General features: G+C 37.1%; 1 protein-coding gene across 3 annotated transcripts in view; it reads left to right on the top strand.

Annotated features, from left to right (window-relative positions):
• Nucleotides 1-807: 807 nt before the first annotated feature.
• TNFRSF19 (TNF receptor superfamily member 19) overlaps nucleotides 808-21,911 on the top strand; it is a 58,217-nt gene continuing 37,113 nt past the window's right edge. Inside the window, exons 1-4 of one of the 3 annotated variants that reach the window (XM_027652365.1) lie at nucleotides 808-1,046; nucleotides 1,215-1,301; nucleotides 14,288-14,376; nucleotides 15,684-15,794. In XM_027652365.1, the coding sequence (XP_027508166.1) occupies nucleotides 14,311-14,376; nucleotides 15,684-15,794 (177 nt within the window). In that variant the 5' untranslated portion in view covers nucleotides 808-1,046; nucleotides 1,215-1,301; nucleotides 14,288-14,310. Of the gene's footprint in view, nucleotides 1,047-1,214; nucleotides 1,302-6,751; nucleotides 6,843-7,361; nucleotides 7,414-14,287; nucleotides 14,377-15,683; nucleotides 15,795-21,911 lie in introns of those variants that run through there. The other 2 variants (XM_027652372.1, XM_027652357.1) reach the window with 2 other exon arrangements.

The following is a 21,911-nucleotide window of genomic DNA, read 5'->3' as shown; positions in this document are numbered from 1 at the left end:
CATTTCTGCACTGCAAGAGAGCAAGTTATGGCAGCCTTGAGGATTCCTCTGCTTTCCAGGGTCACAGAGGACCCTCCAGCAATCCTCGGGACTGTGAAGGACTATGAGCTGCAGCAGCACAGAGAAATGTCTGTCAATATACTTTAATGCCCTCCAAAACATCCCTCTGCTGACAGTACAATGGTGGCCACTTCAAATCTACTCTAGCTAAAAAATGCCTTTACACTCCTGTGAGTTACTTATGGCAGCTTTACAGCTCATTTACGTAAAGGAATCATGAGCCACAGATGAATCAGGCTCAAAAAAATTATTTGCAAAAGGCCACACAGTAAGCAGCAGGGAGGATATGAACCAGGGACTAAGAGCATGCTCTATTGTGCTTGGTTTTGCCAGTGCAAAAAACCGATTTTGGTGCAGAAAATACACCATTTCCCCTGCTCCAAACCTCAATAAAAAGACAAACAAAAGTCGTGTCTTTCAGCTGCCTAGCAAACCCACCTGCATGTCTGGGTTTCAGCACTTTATGGAAAAATTTAAATTTCTTTTGCTGACAAAATTAAAAAGCATCTTTTTAAGAAAACCTTATAGCTGCATTATTCTCTCTTCTTGGGAGGAAACTTTAATGTAATGTAGACTTTGAAGTGAGCCTTGGGTTTGTTACAATGGGCTAACCTGATTAGAAATCATGCAAACTCTTGCTGCTCTTTAGCTGCATTCCCCCACAGGCTGTATTACAGCTCTCTAACCAGTCCCACAGCATTGAATGATGTCATGGGATCTGCAGCTCAGCGAGATGAAAGGGATAAAGCGGAACCCGCTGGCACTAGGGAAAGCTTCCAACACACAATCCACAACACAGCTTGGGAACTCAAAAGCTACAGATCTAGCCACTCAACCCCAAGCATTTCAGAACCGTGTGCATTCTCTCAGCATAAGCAAGGAAAGGGGGAAAAGTGCTAGTGCAGAGTACTGAAAGGCAGAATTTAAAAGTGCAACTACCTGCTGGAAAAGCAGCTCTTTTTCTTCGCCGAAGCACTGCCTTTGATGTACGGCAACTGATCACTGATCAGATTACAAGCATTTGGTCTCAGTGCTCGTCTGCCTTTGATCTGCATGGTTAATTTTATTTTCCCGGATTTGGAGTTTCGTCTGGGCTTGTGCTGACATACCTTTTTTTTTTTTTTTTTTTTTTTTTTTTTTTTTTTTTTTTTAAGGAGGTAAAAGCATTTAATACAGAAGCTCTGGCAGTGTGAAATTAAGCTACAGAAAGCCTGGCACTGGAAAACTTCATCAGATAACAGGTACTGGATTTTGTATTTTTTTTGCAGTTCTGTGTTGCAAGATTTTAAAAAATTATAGACTTCACGTAATCAATAATACTGCACATCATTCTGTGTACAAAGGTCAAAAGATTTTATATAATTTATGTGGCATTTTATTTGCAACTCTTAGACAGAACTATATTGAGAATGGACTATCGAGAATATATAGACAACTGAAAACTGAAGCAAAACCAAAAAAATTTTTCAGTGCTTTGGGAGTACATAAGATTTTGCTGTACACTGCTCATTCTTACTGTCTATAGTTTTGTAATTTTATATTTGAATACAAGTATTACATGTCTAGGGGGTGTATTTATTTTCTAAGGAAAGACCAACCATATTTCCTACACACTGTAATACTTTGTTTGCTCTCAGTGCATTTATTAAAATGTGACTTCTTCAAGCAACATTTTTAAGCCTAATAGTTTCATACTTGAGAGGGAAAAAAAAGTCTCAGCTTCCACAACTTAGTAGAAATAAATTTATAAACATAACATCCTTATACACAAAAGGAAACAGTTTTATTTTGATTGAAGAATGATAGTTCAACTGTACCATATGAAAAGAAATCTTGAAAATAAAAGCAACATTTTAACCTGATGACAGAGATTTCCTCTAAGGCATTTTAATAAATATATTAAAAGAAATCTTGGGTTTGTCTAGAGAAAACACCTGGTTTTACTGAACTTCATAAAAGTTTTGCTGCAGTTTAGTGATGCAATTTCCACTCACGGTGTTTTGTATTCTCTTCCTCAAATTCATATTTATGAATATGTACTGTGTTTAAGAAATTTTAAGATATGTACTCCAGAAAGTCATTATAAAGGAACAACCATTAGAAGATTTAGGATTATTCACTATATATTTGTAGTTTTAAAGAGTGTGAATTTGGGCCAAATCCATGAGTGTTCTGTGCCTGCAGCTGGAGTCAGACTGTTAAAATAAGACTCAAGTTTCTTCTGTAGGTATTTAAATATAATTTAGATTTTCAGAAGAACTTAGAACCCATAATTGGGACCAGACTTGCAAAGAAGTTTAACATTCCAGACACTGAGCTCTTTGAAGATCTAGTCTTAATGGTGGCTAGTGAGATCTTCTGAAATACTGACATATATTCTTGAGTCTAAATTTAAGTGTACATAAATCTTAACTACACTTGTTTATTAACAACTTGCAAGTAAAATTCAGCATAACTGATAGGTGCTAAGCATTGTTTGAAAGCTATTCTTTGAGAGGTTTATCAGTCCATAGGACCCTCAAGATGTTCATATTTCAGTATGCACCATGGTAACATGCAAACCCAAATTTTAACAGTCTGCTTGCATCTGAGTAAGATCAAGTTATCAAGACTTCCAGATAAATGTAGACAGTTTTCATTAGTCAGTCTGTGAAATTTGTTTCTTCTAAATAAATTTGTATATATAAATTTTAAATTTACTAAATATCAAGAGTTAATAAGCCAGACACAGATTAACTAGGCCTGATTTGGTATCATTTACTTTTCAATGCCACCAATTAATTCATACTCTTACTTAACAAGTCAATTACGTTATAAGGAAAGTAATTAGCATCGCATGAATAATATGTGTATAGCTGTTAAGGAAGAATATCATTTAAGGTATAGCCAAAGCAAAATGCAGTATTTCTCCCTAAATACTAATGATGCACTAAAACATGTTTCTGTAACCCTGAAAAGATGACTTTATCCATTAATTCTATACTTCACTGATGAGCTTCTCTACTTTTCCAGTCTTCTCTTGCTTGTTGCTTGTTTTCCAATATGTACATTTATTTTCGGAGGAAAGTTGTTTCTAAACCTTACCTCTGTTTGGTGTAAAGTAGAAAGAGAAGCAAATTTTAAAAAATACTATAAGGATTCTTTTTTCTCAGAAGTCAAAATAGCTATGCAAGTCTAATACAAATTAACTATCACTACAAGGATCTGACCCATCACACAAATAGGTGAAGTTGTGCGCAGAAGTAGCACTGGTTAATCAGATATATTACACTGCTGAGTAGGATTTGCATATAAAAATATTTGCAACATTTGGGCCCTGGAAATGCATTTCAGAAACAAATAATTTTTTCATTTTGTAAAATGTCCCTAGGATTTTAGGTAATATCCTCACATATTTAAACAAAGATGGGCGTTAACCCATTTAAACTGAAAAGTATCTTTGCTTGTCTTTATGTAAGAGAGGTTGAAATGAAAGCACACTTGGACATATTTAAGTGTGGGGGGAGAAGAGGATTTACAGCATTTTTGTTGTTTTAAACAGCAATTCTCTGACAGTTTAGTCTGTCACTGATCTGATTTTTAATGATTAAATAGTAATAATTCTTGGCACTTGTGACTTTGCTTTTACAAAGTGCTGTATAAACATTAATTAATCCTCAGTCTTAAGTCTTCAGAAACAAAAAGTTCACAATGCTTATTCAAGCAAATCTGACTAGGAAACTCACAAGTTTATAATTTATTTATTAAAATAACTTGAGCAATTTCTGATTAGAAATAGAGCCATTTCCAAATAGTGTGTCTTAGATAACATCATAAACATATTTTAAGGTTTGTAATAGTTAAGACTATCAAAAGACATTGCACAGTTATACTGACATCAGTTTCCAACAGCTGTCATAACAAGAGTAGATCTGCCTCACAGTTGACTGGGGGAACTGTGTTAGCATTTGAGATATGGAGATAACAACTTCCTATTGCTGTATAATTTCTGCTTCCACATCAGATATGTCACGCAACTTAGTCTTATCAAAGGGGTCAGCTGAAACTACTTTCCAAATATTTCTTTTCTGCTTTCTCTGTTGTAGTAAGAATCTCTATACTAGTTCCTCTAACAGCTTACTTCTTCAACTTCCTTAGAAGCATCATGATTTAAAACAAAATAAACCCTGCAATTTTCAACATCTTGCAATGATGAATGGAATTAACTCATCCATTTTACATTTAGAGGAAAGATTTTTATATGCCACAACAAGGACTTAAATGTTTAAGTTTCAGTATTACAGACTACACATTGCTTTTAGTTCATCAGCATAGTAACTCACTGTCTGATGAGGAAGTCTTAATGTTTCTTTATATGGTAATCCTCGGTGTTTAGCCAACACTTTAAGAACTCTGGGATATTTTAATACACTTGTCTAACTATACTACTTTAAAACTAGTATCTGAAACATACATCATGATTCCACTAAGAAAACCTCATGCAATACATTTCACTGGTGGCTCCAGAAAATAGATAACATACAAAACAGTTGTCTGTAAACAGTGAGACATGCACAATGCTCAGTTCTGTGCAGCAGCTGCCATTCACAACAGATGTGCTGCTATTGTGCCACAGTATGCCATTCCTCACTGAAATTCCAGTCTCTTGCAGAGCTCCTGCTGGCAAGGGTCCTGAAGCAAAAGTCCTCTTTGAAGGCCATTTATAAGATAATTACGTGAAAACCCTTGTACCCTTGGAGTTGTTTGGGGTTTTTTAATTGAAAATTACTAATTTTGCAACAATCATTTATCTCTTTCCATACCTTTTGCTGTATTTCAGTAAGCACTCCTTGTTTTTATAGAAGTCCTTGTGGCTGGCCATCTTCAAAATTTTACCTGTGAGAAGCTCCAAAAATTCTGTTTATTTGAAAATGCTTAACCACTAAGTATAGGAATTTGTTCATTCTCTTCAGAACCTAACTCAGTTCCTTCTGTGTCCATACAATTGTCTAGACTGTAAGTGGATCATTAACCTTTTCATTAGAAGTAAAACTAATGATGTGAAATCCCTGCAGTGGCAGTTCTTTCACCAAGATCTCCACGATTAGTTTCACCAATGTTGGAGCATCTCTAACTTCAGGAAAGTTCCTAATTTGTGTCACAGTAAGTAGAAGTAAAGTACACTCTTTCTAGTGACTGTGAACAATTTGCTGCCTGTGAAGGGCTGGATTTCTCCGTTTCTCCATGGACACTCACATTTTGTATCGACACTGCGCTTATAGCTGGATAACTTGTTACCTGCAGAATGGAAAAATATTTCAGATTCTGAACTAGTAGGAAAAAAAAGCTACTCAAGTTCATTGGAAAGGAGAGTTTACAGAAAGGAGAGTTTGTAGGAATTGTCAGAAAGCCTCCATCATGCCTTCTGGGTGGGAGAGGTGGAAAGGGCTTCACTGAGTTCAACTCATTCTATATTCACATTCTGAATGGTGGCAAAGGGCCAGTTCATTTAAAACAGCCCAGCAGCCAGGGGCTAAGCAGCCATTCCCGCTCTGCTCTGCCTGATGCAGCCTCATCTTGACTATCGTGTGCAGTTCCGGTCTCTGCAATACAAGAAAGATATTAAGCCATCAGAGAGCGTCCAAAGGAGGGCAATGAGGATGGTGAAGGGCCTTGAGGGAAAGCCGTATGAGGAGTGGCTGAGGTCACTTGGTGTGTTCAGCCTGAAGGTAGACCTCACTGCAGTTACAACTTACTCGTGAGGGGAAGAGGAGGGGCAGGCACTGATCTCTTCTCTGTGGTGACCAGTGACAGGACCTAAAGGAATGGCCTGAGGTTGTGTCAGGGGAGGCTTAGGTTGGATATTAGAAAAAGGTTTTTCACTCAGAGGGTGGTTGGGCACTGGAACAGGCTCCCCAGGGAAGCGGTCACAACACCAAGCCTGACATAGTTCAAGAAGCATTTCGATTATGCTCTTGGGTACATGGTATGACTCTTGGGGATGGTCCTGTGCAGGGCCAGGAGTTGGACTCTATGATCCTTGTAGGTCTCTTCCAACTCGGCATATTCTGTGATTCTGTAATAAGCCTGGACTCCCACTGAGGGAGATCAGCAAGACCAGGGCTGCAGCCTCCAAAGCCTATGCAGCCTCAGCAGGCAGGGGTGCGCACAGCAAGTCCCTGCTATCCCACTCTCCTGGTGGGGCAGAAAGGGGACCAGCGCCTCATCTGTCATTCACCCCGGCTTCGCACCGCCGGTACAAGGCACACGCCCTCGCTTACCAGCACGGACACCCAGCCACCGCCATCTCGCCCGCACGACTCCTCCCTCCTTTTTCCTCCTTGCTCCTTTTTCGTCCTCCTTGCTCCTTTTTCGTCCTCCTTGCTCCTTTTTCCTCCTTGCTCCTTTTTCGTCCTCCTTGCTCCTTTTTCCTCCTTGCTCCTTTTTCCTCCTTGCTCCTTTTTCCTCCTTCTTGTTCCTTTTTCCTCCTTCTTGCTCCTTTTTCCTCCTCCTTGCTCCTTTTTCCTCCTCCTTGCTCCTTTTTCCTCCTCCTTGCTCCTTTTTCCTCCTTCTTGCTCCTCTTTCCCCCTTCCCGCGGCTCCCTCCGCGAGCGCGCGGCTCCTCGCCACGCGGCACGTGGGCCGGGGGCGCGCGATTGGCTGCCCGCGGTCACCTGACCCGGCCCCCGCGGCGGGGGCGGGAGCGGCGCGGCGTTGCCTGGGCGACGGGGGGAGAGCCGGCGCGGAAGGGAGCCGGGACGGGGAGTGCTCCGCGGCTGGCCGGGGCGGCCAGCGGCCCGGCAGGTGGGTGCGTAGGAGATCCGCGCGGGCCTGGTCCCCTCCGCCCCGGAGTGGGGCAGCCACGGGGGCAAGCAGCGGCGCGCAGCTTCCCCCGACAGCCCAAGGGGCGTCCCGGCACTGCTGGGCGCCCGCAGCCCCGCCTGGCACCGGCTCGCGCTGCCTTCCCGTGGGCGGCGGGGCAGATGCTGGGAGCGAGCTCCGGGGAGAGCGCAGGGCGCGGGGGAGGAGAGGTGCGGGGAGGAGGGTTCCGCGGAGGAGGATTCCGCTGTGTCCTTGCCACCCCCCCTCCCCCGAGCCGGCTGCTGCTCTCCCTCCGGCCCCTCTGCCCCGCTGGTGGGTACGCGGGCACCGCGCAGCCACGGAGAGCTGGTGGCGCTGGGCTCCGCGGGTCTCGACAGCTCTGGAGTCGCCGCTCCACGCCCCGGAGCGCGGCGAACAAAAAGCCCTTGAAAGCTGTGCTTTCATGTTCACAAGCGCTTCTCGTGTCTGCTGCATAAATGAGCTGCTGTTTGCTTCAAACAATTTTGGAGCTGGAGTTGAAGGAATAGAAGCTACTAACTTTTTCTTGTGGCGGGTAAGAGCTTGAAAAGCCCCAATTACGGTTCTGTTTGGTGAAAAGCCTTTGATTGTTTGACTTCCTTTCCTGATGGCTGTCTCCATTAATTTGACCTTGGACTGAAAGCTTAACCTGATGTTCGTGAAAAATCTCGATACTTAATACCTATTTACCACCTTTATATTTACAATTGCTTTAGATGGATGCTTTTGTCAAGTCAACAAAGTGGTCTAGTCGCATTTAGTGAGTAAGTGGCAAATTGATTCAATCTCTAGGTAGGTTTCTTAACTCCTGTATAATCTTTTTCAAGCACACCTTCACCATCAGATGTAAAACAAGTTAGGTATGTCACCTGGAAGCTTTTTATCATAGAAGAAGAGGGTTGGTTGTTTTGGGGGGTTTTTGGTGTGTTGTTTTGGGGGGATTTTTTTTGAACTAGAAGTAAGCTTCTTTATTAGTTCAGTAGTAAGATGCTTAAAATATCAGTGAAGGATGCAGTACATTACTTTTTCTCAGTTTTCACAACTTGCAGTTGCAATCCTAGTAGAAGAGAATGTTGTGAATGAAAGTAGCTCACGTCTGTGGTTTTTAACATGCTATCCAAAACCGCTAAAGGGTGGATGGATAAATGTAATATATTGGCATTGCACCATTGCAGTAGTTACTGTATTAACCAGCTTTATAAACCAATGCTTTATAATTATTGATTCCTAAAAATTACTATATCTTGGTATAAATGAAATATAAATGTATTGTTCTTATTGTATTACTTACTAACATATCTAAGTACAGAAGTGTCTCTACACTGAGGTGTCATCTAGCAAACTAGTGTCTCCTGGAACTTGAAGTGGGTAAGATGCATTAAACAAAAGGAGCAGCAGTTTTGTTAATCACAGTTTTGATGCTGAAGCACAGAATTGTTCATTATTTGTAGGAGTAGGCTGATCAGCTTCAGTGAGATTGGGACTTCTTGTGTGAATCACTGGTTCTGATCCTCTGAAAACTTTAAGTGTAGAAAAAATGTCACCACACTGCAACTTTGTTGCAATATTTCACTCTAATTTCTAATTAACGATAATCTGGATATGTTGAAGAACATATATGATAAACTGTTTTGTCACCATTATTCCTGTAAAATCAACTTCAGCTAACATAAGTTGAAGCATATGGTATTTAGAGAAAGCACAAATATTTCTGGCTATGTGTCAATCTCTTTTTTTCTTCTCCCTCAGCCCCTAGAATAGATATAAATGTTTTTGATCCCCAGTGATGTTTAATCTGCTACCTCTGTCTTTACAAAATTAGAAATAAATTCTTAGCTGCCTAATGTTGTATGATTTCATGTATGGCAGCTTCTGAAAAATACAGATCTATTCAACATGATATTTCATGTGATGAATGAACCTTAGCTGACAGTTAAGGGTGTTTTTTGCCCCACATGGGCCTTCTCAGAGCAGTTGGAGCAAATGTGGTCAGACAAGACCTCATTTACTTCACAAAGGGGAAGAGTACAAGGTTTGTGGGCAGAGTGTAAAGGGAAGGTGTTGTAGAACTATGAGACAGAATAAAAATATGTAGTTCTGTAGTGGAAGTTCTTGTCCCTAACTTGCTCCCTTTCTTTGTCATTGTAGCAGTGTAAGGTGTAAGTACTTTCCCTTCTTTCTTGTCTGTGGGGCACTGACTCTGCTAAAGCCACCTGCCACTTCTTGTCGTTTTATTGCATGCAGTTGACAGCTGCAGGTGGGAAACAGGGTGGTTAGAAGGGAGCTGAGACCCTATTGTTGCATAGCAGAGACCTCTGTTGGTAAGATAAGATGATTATGTTTTTCATCCCACTTTCTTATCCAGAACTTGTCAGAGTACTCTTTACCAGTGTTATAGAGAGCAGGAAAAGTGGTCGTCAAGTATAAGTATCAAATCTAATACAGGAAACTTAGAAGACCTAGGAAAGTAAAGTGAATTTCAAGTTGGGATGCTTTACCCTTTCTAAAGTTTCCCTTAGAAGATGGATGATATTAACTTCAAAGTTTCAGTGCTTATATGTGTGAGAAACCTGCTGGTTAGCCATAATTTAATCATGCTGCTTTAATTCTTGAGGTGGTGTGTCTTTCATGGTGGAACTTTAATTTTTTTGGAGAGAAAGAAGAAATATTTTTCTGACATGGACTTTGAAATATAATGATGACTACTGCTCAGGCAAGCAAGTAAACATAAGAGTAAATTTTGGAGGACAACAAATTCTGAAACCCTGAAAGGCTCGAAGTTCTCACTTCTGCAATGTATTTATTACATATTCTTAACTTATTGTTTGATATTGCCCTCTTTTTACATATGTGAAGTAGGCCCCTACTACCTTAAAATTATGCAGTCATGTTTCTTAATGCAAGTTCTCTCTCCTGAGTTCAGTACATTACAAATGATGATTGCTTTTCCCTAGTATTGCTAGGGAGCAAGCATATTACTCTTAACCTAATAAGATGTATTTTGAATGATGTACTGACCTCAAAAAACTATGTCCACAGTTTTCTTTCTTTTAATAAAATTAAAGATAACCGAAGCATTTTAAATATCAGTATCTGGACAAGAATAAATAATCTTTAACCTCTGTTTGCTCACACATATTTTAGAGGCACAAACTTATTCTAGATCTTATTTGAAAGCATATGAGGTGAATGGCTTGTGTCCAACAGACATCAATGTAATGCCACTTGATATCATGAGAGAACAAATTTGCCCAATGGCAACATATTGCAAAGTGCTGCAGTGTCTGCTTTTTAAGCAGGACTTCTGACCAAACTGGAGATAGAAACAGGAAACATGTGGCTGGCACAGTTGTAGCTCCTTTGGGCCTTGCTTTCAATACAATGTACCTTAACTATTAATGTGCCTTTGCATTATTTTTATGAAAATGTTGTAGTGACAGAAACATTTTTTTGTGCTCTCAACAGTGATCATTTCTTGTACACTGGTTTATTTCTTTCTTTTAGGTTATAATCAGTGTATAGTCTTAGGTGATTTTTTAGTAGGAACAATGGCAATGGGCATGATGATGGCGTGGTCCAATACCACAGGCATTCATACATGTCTGCTGAAGTTATTTGAACGTGTTTTGGTGCTAAACCTACTGAAGTGCACTGATGTTTAAGGTCCATAGACCTGCAAGCTTCTTTTGGAATATTTGTTGATTATAGAAGATACATCCTAGACCTAAAGCTACAAGATCGCATCAAACTCTTAACGATCAATCAAAAAATTGAGCTTAATAAAGCATATAGATAAGTTGAAGTCCATAATAGTCGATGCCAGTTCTAAAACACTTGATTTTGAAAATTTACTCTGGGTTGTGGAACTCCTGATAATTGAAGATGTTGGATTTGGCAAGAGTGTTATAAAGGCAGTAGATTTTATTTTAAATAGAAAATATTTCACAGGTGCAATAAAATTTCACACCTGAGTCAACAGAATGTATTTTGGTACAAGATGCTTTACCATGTGCTTTCTGTGTTCTAAAAGTCTTTGAGATATGTACTATGACAAGATCATCTTGTAAAGACAGGGCAATTCCAAAATTGAAATACAAGCTGTCAGCATGACCAGTAAGATTTTTAATACTGCTCGTGATTCTGTACTACCTTCTGTTAAGGACTTGTTTTTTATTCCAGTTGTGACTGCAGAATATTAAAAACATGAAAGTACATAATTAGCTTTGTTTCAATATTGATTTTAATAAATTGTTTATACTGATTTTTTTTTTACCAATATTAAATCATCAGGTTATTGCATATTGGAAAAAAGGCATGGGATTAATATGCCTTTATTACACAAAGCTAATATAGTTTTATTGGAAATAACTAATCTACTGGGAAGTTATTTGGGCTTTTCTTAATTTTCTTTAGTTTTCCGTACTTCAGGTAACCTGCTCAGAAAGAACAGACCTCTCAGATTTTGTTACAGCTCCATATTTTAGATCATTAGGCTTAGTATAGCTCACCAGTATTGTTTGTATTGACAATTCTATATGAAACTTGGCATAAAAATATACAGTTATTACAGTCTTCAATTTCTTTTTGATGTGTCACACATCTATTTTCAGAAGCAGAAGAAAATATTGACATTTACAATAAAACATACTTTTAACCTTATGAAGAATCCTACTTTTGAAATTTTGGTAGTATTATATAGATGGTCATAATTACATAAATACATTAGAACTGTACCATATTTTATTTATTTATTACTAAGGAATATAATGGCTATAAATTGATATGACTTGGAATAATCACTTGACGTTCAATTCTAAGGAACTCAGTTACATTTACAGCTTTATTTCACTTCACACTCCTGTAAAGTTTTAACTCCTATAGCAATTAACAAAGCATATGAAGTATTTATTTTTTCCACTGCTGCTATGTGAAATCAAGAAGTTAATGTGGATTTTTCTCCCAAATCCCATTAATTTCTGCATGATTCTTTAAATTAATGTTCAATCAGTTTATTTCATTTAGCTTTTAGGCTTTTAGCTTTACTGTCTTGTCTTCTCTGAATCCAGTGAAGTCAAGCTTGTTTTACAGGACTGCTTTACTGTAATACAGGAAAGAATTGTTTATTGTATTACTATTCTTAGTTTTAATTTTTTCATGACATTACCACTCTTGAATTTCTGTAGCATACCAAAGGGAATGAATAGCAAAATTGAACATGATCAAGATTAAAACTTTCTTGATACTTTTTTCAAGGTTACTGAGGTGCAAAGTCTCACAATTTGTCTCTTATCTAATCTTTTTTTACTTAGCAGATACTCAGTTACTTTTTGGCTGGAAGATATAATATATGATGTGTGTATTTACCCATTTGTTATCTTTCAAAAAATAGATGAGAAACATTTCTTGAAGCTTCTGAGTTCCCTCAAAAGTACTTTTCCTGCTACTCTGTCCACTGTTTGGACTTTGCTATTACTAGAAATTGTTTTGTTCCTAATATACCTATTTTTTTTCAGCATTAGCATTGTAAACTTCTCATGACAACCTTGCGCACTTAATAACTTTTAAAATTTGTTGACTCTCATTTTTCATTTTTCTACTTGTTCTACAGTACTTTTTAGATGAAATTGTTGTGTTTCTGTCATCCAGAATTAATCCTGAGATTTTCCATTTCATGTTTCTTGCCTTATTTTTTTTCTCAGACTTAAAAAAGCAACCTATGTTGAATACTATATCTGTATTTATTTGTATTATTTGATGTAATGTCTTCTTTTTTTACCCACCATGTCATGCATATAATCTGATAATTGTCATTGGCCTATGGGCCATTACCATCACTGAGTGAGAATAACCATAAAAATGTAAGCTTGGCTTTCCCATAGAGTGCTGTCTGGCACATCTCTTTGCCTGTTCTGTTCTTCCTCAGAGACTAGCTCTTTTTGCACTTGAAAATACAACTTATCTTAAAAGATATCAATAATGCCACTGAAGCATACTTTCTTCTTATTGATTAGAATTTGTTAACTAGGGTATTCATGCAGTAAAATGTGAAATTTGTGTTAATTATAGTTTATGCTCATTCTGGTTGTATATATTTGGAAGCATATTATTGCAATAGTTCAATGTTGTAAAGCATTTTGCAACTGTTCTTAATATTTTTCTATAGTATTTTCCTTATGTTTTGAGTTTCATCCTTTCATTTGTCAGTCTCTACTCTTAAATTATAAAAATTTCTTATTTTGTCTTTTAAAACAGCATAATTAAACATCAGTCCTTAGGCTCTGAAGAAGGCCAGAAATGTTTTAAACATTAATTTTCGCATGTTGCTGAAAGCAATTATATTATACAACTGTCATATTAGGTATATTAGGATCCAATTCAAATACCATGTTTTATAAGGTGGATTTATTAATTCTTTTATTGTTATTGTTAGATTTCGGAACTAAAATTAACAGTTGCATTTCCAGGTTACCGACAAACCCAAATATTAAGAAACTGGACTTTTAACACAAATAATCCAATAACCAAAAGGAAAGTAAGCAGAGAAAAAATGTTCTGTTGTCCAGGCACAATATTCTTAATAATTGTGGGGATGCAATTTGTTGATTAAATAATCCAACAAAACATCCCCATCTAGAACTTCCTTTCCATAATTGTTTCAAATAACTCCCTTTTTTGTAATTGTTTGTTCATTACTGCTTCTTAAAAAATAATTAAGCAAGGCTTTATGATCCATTTTTTCTTCTTTTCTGAGATTATTATTAAAATTGTCTGAGACAGGACGTAATTCGGTTATGCTGTCTGAAATGTCTTCTATAATGGTCTTTGCCTACCAGATCATAAACAGTCATGTTAACACATCTTTAGAAGTAATATCCTTTAGGTAGGTTGTAGAAACAGATCCTGTGTATGCCTCCAGTGGCTTGCAGAATGAAGGAAGAAGAGGTTGTGTTAGTTACTAGGCAAACCCATTCTGCTGGACATTGCAATACAGAAGGAACATTCTCATGAACAGCTATATATGTGGCATATCTGAAGAAATTTATCTTTGTCTGTTGATCACATACTTGACTGGACGTCTAACAAGCAAGAAAGATATGTTAGGCATGTTAGATTTACAAATGTTAATGTTCTCTAATCTAGACTGATAGCAGTCTCTTTTGAGAATTAAAGCTATAGAAACTTTGTGTTTATTGTCTTACCTTTAAAAGGAATATGATTTTTAAAGCCTATATTTGTTGTTTAGCAGCTTCCAGGGCACCATCTGAAATATGTTAATGGCATTGACAGTATATATTTTGATGTGCTGAGTGACATGAAGTATTATGGACTTGTGACTTCTGCAATTTAAGTTTAAACAATGTAAATATAATTATTTTTCCTTTTTTTTTCCCTTTTTATATTTTTTCTAGGGAGAAAGGTTTAATTGTAAGAAATGGATGCCAAAGGATTACAAGGAGATGATAAACTGAAGATGCTCGTAATTTTACTAGCATATTTGGTAAGTTAAAAATTAACATTTTTTCCCTGTGTTGAAAAAAACTGTTTTGAACTCAGAAATTGTGTCTTTTGTTTTACAAATTACTGCTAACACTAAAAGTCTTAAAATGCTATACACAGACAATTGCATACATGTTTTACTGATTTGAAAGTAAGCTTGGTCAGCTGATTTGTGTAATTCCTTGCTCCTCCTCACATGCAATTATAAAATTTTACCTTGTGAGCCTCTTTGTGGACAAAGGAGCGGACCAGGACAGATCATAGAGACCAGTGTAGTGGTGTGAAGGTGGTACTGCTTCACTTCCAAGATGGTAGGAATTTGCAGTGACCACTTCTTTTTACAGAATGCCATATACATAATTTATGAGTTTGGAGTATTCCGTTTATCGACAGAACATAGCATAGGACACAACTACATTGTCTACTAAGTGCACTTAACTCTGGCTTGCATAGGCAAGGAAATTAATTCTTCATAGCTATCAGAAAGGCTTTGGTGTTTCTGAAAAGACCAATAAGCAAAGTAAGAATTTAGTAACGGTTGTGGCGAACACTTTCTGCAATGGATGCCCCTATATAAATATTTAATTTAAAATTCTATTCAGGGAGCTCACAGGGTTTGCTAATATTCTTGGGTAAAATTCCAGAGCCTTTGCATGGCTGATTTTACTACTTGTGGTATTTCTCAAAACTGTGTTTTCTGATTTAGTCAGATAATTGGATTCTCTCTCATTTGGCCCATTAAACAGAAAGTGATAGTAAAATTTAAAATAAATAGTATTCATACAGGTTTAGGTTTGGGTTTTTTTAAATTTCCAAAAGGTATGAGTGGTCTTTTAAAATTTGTCAATACATATGTTTAAAGGAATAGGTTTTACCTCATTTATTCAATTCTTGTAGCATCATTAGAAAAATAAAAAATCACAAATAAATGACACAATTAAATGGGATGTGATGTAGCTTACTGTCATGAAAATTGCTTAGTAAATGGTCATGTGCATTTTTCTTAAAGTGAAGGTGAGAAACTTAACCCATGTTCAAACAATAAAGTATTTTAACATTCCGTAGGTGCCAAATATCAAGTGAGTCTTCTGAAAATTGTAAAATTATTGCAAGTCACTGAGTACTGAGACCCTTTAATTTTCTGGCCATTAAGTCATATTTGGAGTTAGATAATTAATTTTCGTGGCCATATTTAAAGTTTTTGATAATGCAGAGACTGATTTTTAAGATCAAAACATGAATTTATTTCTCAGATTTAATACATTTTGATGATTTTACCTTTTTGGGTTTTGGTGGATTTTTTTTTAGCTAAGTAGGGTAATTTGTGAGACTGGAGACTGCAGAGAGCAAGAATTTAGGGACCAGACTGGAAACTGTATCCTCTGCAAACAGTGTGGGCCTGGAATGGAACTCTCAAAGGTAAGGAAATCATGCTTTCTGCAGTTTACTTTGTTTCTGATAAGTGTGTTTATGTATGTGATTTAAAACAATGGAGATCTGTGCTTATGTGGAAATACTTTATTATTACTGTTTTGGCATTTGAGCCTTTTACAGTTTTTCAAGAACTGTATTATCTGGTTCTCTTTATATAAAATGCTCAGTTCAGAAAATGATGATGCCATTAATAAAGTAGACAGTACCATGGGCTCTCAAATTATTTTTTCAAAGGTGAGTTAGTGCTACAAAGGGGAAAATATCTACAGCAAGTTAACACTGAATAACCTCACTGTGTAGAGAAGAATATGAAAAACAAATTTTAAACTAGTGATTGGTACAGACTACTGAACTGGGGAGGGGGGGGCTTAATTTTTGCAGTGCTGGCATTCACAATTGGTTTTGGATTTTAGGTGACAATGTTTAAATATTTTCTATATGGCAGCTTGTCTTAACAGAATGGTTTATAATAAAAATAAGGTCATAAGTACATAAATACATGGTAAGATTCAAGTGAGAGCTGACATATTTCCTTCGAAGAGGTCAGAGATAAGTACTTGTTTTGTTTTTACTAGGTCAGTGGTTAGAGCACTTTGGGAAGCTAGAGTCAAGTCATGCTCAATTTCTGTGTTTTACAAATTACTAAAAATGCTATAAACCCAATTCCTGTCCTTATTGCGCGTAAAGAAAGTTGAGGCCAGAAAAACACATGATAATACTTAGAAAGCACATAAGAAGTCCTTGTTAATGTCATGGAGAAGGAAGTATTATTATTTTGAGTTTTATGTAAGTATTCTTATTTTGAGTTTTATGTAATTGTTTTTTGCTTTTATAACAACTCCATCTCTTCCAAAAGAAAATCCCCATAAAAGTTTTGGAGTTACCAGGTTTTTTAGGAGAGCAAAAATGAATCAATGGAGATGAGTGCTGACTGAGGTTATGGGCTTGGATTCAGTAGAACTAGGAAGTTCACTTGGCAAAATTTTCAGCAAAATTTCAAGTCTGTATGCAAGTCATGAGGAGGATCTTAGTTGTTTTCAGCACAGAGGAAGTAGATGCTGTTTATGAACAAGGATGGAGAACAATGAAGGAAGACATAGCTGAAAGGAGGAGGCAGGGATATGTTGGGATTCACTAACTCAATTACTGGAGGTGAAAGAGACAACAAAAGAAGTTATGTGTCATGGGGAGATTAGGTGTTTTGTGCAAGCAGGTGTGTCGTACTAGAAGTGTGAAGAAGGTCAGGCAAAAGAGTGCAGGGTGGTATCATGAAGGGTGAGCAGTCCTGTCAAGACTCATGCATAGGCATAAGAGTCTTTCATCAGTGTCCAGCCACTAAACTACATCTTGTCCATCGTTGAGTGTAAAGCTGTGACCAAGACATAACTGTACAGTCAGATCCACAATTGATAGGTGGGGCCATAAAGCACATGCCCTTTGCATATAGAAGGGCAAACTCTGTATTGTACTTCTACTAATAGTGTAGAAAGGATGTTAGAGGTGGAATTTAGGGTGTTTAAGGGAATTTAAAATGTTTTGAAAATTTAATGTGAGCCATTACTATGTCTAGTGTGTATTTGTGTTCAAACTACAACTAGCTTTCAGTTTATGGCTTTGTATTTCTTCCTATATTCAGCTCTGAAAAAAGGCACAAGTTAAGTATTGGTTTTGTGTATGGTTTGAAGGGATTTACTGAAATTGAGTGACACATTTTCCCTATCTCTCTCCCCCCTGTGGCGAGTGTTCAGTGCATTGACAGAATACTTAGTTTCACACTTTAGTGAGAATTGCTTTTTATGTCAGGTAGTATTAGTTAAGGTTTCGTCATGCAAGCAGTGCTGTTGAAGCAGAGATTTGAACATGGCTTACAATATGGATGTCGTTTTGTTTGGATGTTTTGTTTTTTTCAGATTCTCTTTAAATTTGTGAACTCAAAGGTTCTATGAGATGTTTTAATTTATAAAGGCACTTGTAAATATGGCACTTTATAACGGTGGGCCAGTACTATGTCCATTGATAAAGCTTACTTAACTAGCTGGCAAATAAAAAACAAAAACATAAAAACTAACACCTTCAGTAATTACTCCCAATTTAATAAAGGAACGCTAAACTAAAACAGGGAGGTTACAGTTTGCAATGGTACACTATTCAAGTTATGTTTTTACTTCAACTATTAGTCCTGATTCTTAGGACTCAAAATATGAATGCTTTATCAGTTTTACTGTGTAGGCAATTACTTCTCCCAGACATTAATAGACTTCCAAAAATATTTTTTCTACTACACTAGAACTGAAACAACTAAAGAGATTTTGCTCAAATCTAAATGTGAATGAAAGCATAATTTCCTTTATAAATAGAGATACAATTTTCTGTGAATCATAGCGAAGGATATGATGCTGTGGCTGTTATTGAAATGTGCTTGAAAGTAGTCTTGCAGAGCTACAGCTTGAAGCAACAAGTATGTGAAGTCAAAGGTCAGAATGCAAGGGGAAAAGGGATTTAATATTATACTTGAAGTAATTTGCAGCACAAGAGGAGTTTTGTTTGCTTGGGTTTTTTACATATGAGAAAGCAATGATGTAATCATGCTGTAGTTTAATGACAGTTTCTTAATACTGAGTAATGTGTCTGTTTTCCTATCAAATATTTAGTGCTCATGGATAAAACCAGATATACTGCTGGATATGTGAGCACGATTGTATGTCTAAGTATATAGTGGGATGCAATGTTAGTGGTAGGTTTTTTTGGTTCAGTTCCCCCTGAATGTTTTAAGCAATTGACAGACAAGTTTCTTTTTTCTTTGTAACAAAACATCTCAGCCTATATTGTTGAATATAAAAGCCCAGCTGCCATGTAGCAGTGGACCATGTGAACCACTGATGTAAACATATGTCCTTAATTCCTTCCCTTGAAACTCAGTTCAGGTAGAACTTCTCCTGCTGGTTAAATTGAAGCAGATAGGTCCAATGTCAAGGACTGAACTGTAGAGCCCTCACTTTGCTCTTGTTTATGAGAAACTACTTCATCTTAGTTACAATCTAAATATGTAGATTTTTTTTCTTGTTATAAGTAGCTATACAAAAATATAAGACAAAATACCACCTGTACAGAGTGGATTTATGTATGTGTGTGTGTATGTATACTTTTTTACAACTATTATTTACAACTTTAGTAATACATATATGACCTTTGTTGCTATACTATGTGAACATTTCATACCTCTCTAAGTTGGGGAAATGCTGTTGCCTTTTCTCAATTTATACATGAGACACACATAAATCAACTTGCCCATGGAAATGCAGGAATTTTTTGGTGGAACAGAGTAGACAGAGGCCATAAAATGGAACAAGAGGACAGAAGCTCTCTCTTCACAAGGCACCGCATGGACAAGACAAGGGGCAATGAGTGCAAGTTGTACCAGGAGGCAGGTTTTATTTCTATATTAGAATGAATTTTTTTACAAAGAGAAAAAATTTGCTGCGACAACCTCCCTAGGAACATGGTAGAATGCCCATCACTGAAAGTTTTTAGGATACTCTTGGACAGGGTGCAAGATGATCTTGGTTCAGGTCCCTGACCCAAGAAACTGTGAAACAGGTGTTCTTTCAACGTTCCCACTCACTTGGCTGTTCTATGATTCTATGACGAGTGTTTAATATTAGTTGCAAACCAATGCTCAACCTATTCAATTGACTTTCCTGTCTGTAAAGATAAGCAATTCCATACACCCTTGAGAGCGTGAAACAAAACTAAATCAAACCACCAAAAATCTAGCCTTATTTCTAGTTCTGAATCTAGACTATTCTTTTCAGCTTTTGCCACAGTTTAGTGGGGTTCTCCTTTTCAAAAATGTTTTTATAGTAACTTTTTCTTCCTTGAAATAAGAAAGATTCCTTTCTGATTCCCTATCAGCTGTTCTAACAACAGCACTGCAGATGTTGCATTAGCTTAGAAATAAAATCCATTGATCACTTAGGTTGATTGTATTTTTTATAAAGTACTTTTAACACATTGCCATCAGAAGAAAACCAGCTTTGTTAGTGTATCAACAATTTAGAATTGATGGGGGAGTGAAAGCTGCTTCCCATGTTTGTTTGCTTTTATTTGTTCATTTAAAAAAAGAAAAATCTCTGTATAACCTTTTCTTCTCATAAATGTCTGTCCTTGGTAATGTTTGCAAAACCTTTGAACCACTGAAGTAGCTTGCTTTTGACTGTGTGGGGTTTTTGTTATTAGTTGTTTTTTGTTTGTCTTTTTTTGATTTTTGTTGTTGTTGTTTTGTTGTTGTTAAGCAGTGCTTTTTTTCTGGGATGGATTGATTCAAATGGAAGTGTTTGCTTCATGTGACTCGGCATTATTTAATTTATCATTCATTTAATAGGAAGCAAAGCATCATGTAGTCAAGCAAGTGATTTAATATCTTTCATTCTTTAAGTGGCTTCAATTTGCCAGTGCATGAATAGTGATTGGTGTGGCTTGGTAGCAAGAGCCTTTTGTCCTGTCTTATATGTGTTTCTGAATTAAATCAAACCTTATATATGATTCAAATCTATACAAATCACAGTTAATGCAGAAAAAAGAAATCATTTGGATTTCAACCTTTTTCTTGAAAATGTTCAAGTACGGAAATGAGAGTCCTTCGGATCCTTTCACCTTTCATTTGCTTTTTTGAAAAAAAAAAAGTTGGGTAACTCCATGGCTTCCATGTCTTTTTAAAATTTATGTGTATGTATATATTTGTATATATGTAAAAGCAATCCATATCTCAGCTTCATCAAGCTTATATTGCAACTCAGAATTTATGTTGACAATATATGACAAGGAAGGAAGAAAAAGCAAGAGATGAAAGGGAGAGCGCTTTAAGCCAGCATTGCCACCACATAAGTAATGATAAATATTGTCACCAAGAGACAGCTGCTGTACAGAGAGCCAGTGGGACAGAGGCAGCTTGATGGCTGCTAAGGCAGGGCTATGTATCACAGGTTGCTTCCTTGCACCAGGTATATGATGAAGAAAGAAGAGACCTGCATGTTGTCTCAGAAAAAGGAATTGTGAATTAAACAGGCAGGTACTGTTGGAAACTATTCCTGAATGTAACAATCCTCATGCACCTCTGTAACATGAGAGGTGGTGTGCCATGATTGACATGTCCCAGTGGAGTTACCGAGAGCAGCTGCAACTGTGTTTAGCAGCCACTCTAACTTTTAACAATCAGCAAGAGAGCTGCTCGTGAGGAAGCCCTGCCATATCTCAGCTCAGGCGAGGCTAACGCATGTTTCTGGGGAAGTCCCATGGAAACTCAGTGAGCTTCCTGTAGGCATGTTGAATCTTACTCACTGAGAATGAAAGTTTTCTGACTCTAACCTTGCAGTTTACCAAAGCAGCTAAGTCTGACATGTTTACAGCAAACTGTTGCAGCCTGTCCTGCTCAGAGACCTCTGCAGATAGATACAGCTCTTTATTGGATTGTAGATGAGGTTGATCCACAGCCTGTGGTATTTCAGGAAGCTAAAACCCCATGCTATTTAACAAGGCCATGTATCAAAGGTATTAGTAAAGACTTCATTTCCCAGCACCAGTGTAGTGCCGCAACCTGTTACGTGACCTGACATCAGTTAGAAGTATCTTAATACCTGGAAGACTTTTTCTTGAATACCCAAATATTCTTCTAATCATCATGGCCTAACTAGAACTTTCTGTGCTCTGTTGTCAAGGGACTTACGTAGGTTGTGGATAATCAGTGAAACTAGAAACAAATTCTAAAATGCGCTTGCAGATTATGATCTTAATGGTGCCTGAAAGCATTTTTTAATGAAATATGAGGTTATTTTAATTGAAAGAATGTTTAAAATCTAATTTACTGTTCATTTACTTTCTCTGTTGGATTCAACTTTTAGGGGAAAACCATACCACTTAACTCCATTACCTTTTATAGTCTGCTATGCTTCTGGTTGTTCTGTCTGAATCAGTGTTTGGATAGTATCTACTGAAAGAAAATTTTAACAGTGCCATGGTAGTACTTTGCGGTGTCTGTGTTATTCTATGCTTTCAGTATTTTTAGCTTGAAACTAAATTATGCATTTAGTTAACTACCTTGCTACA

Source organism: Corapipo altera, unplaced genomic scaffold (genome assembly GCF_003945725.1).
Source record: "Corapipo altera isolate COAL_440 unplaced genomic scaffold, ASM394572v1 0, whole genome shotgun sequence".
In the NCBI taxonomy this organism is placed as follows: Eukaryota; Metazoa; Chordata; class Aves; order Passeriformes; family Pipridae; genus Corapipo; species Corapipo altera.
This window is presented reverse-complemented; position numbering and strand designations above follow the sequence as displayed.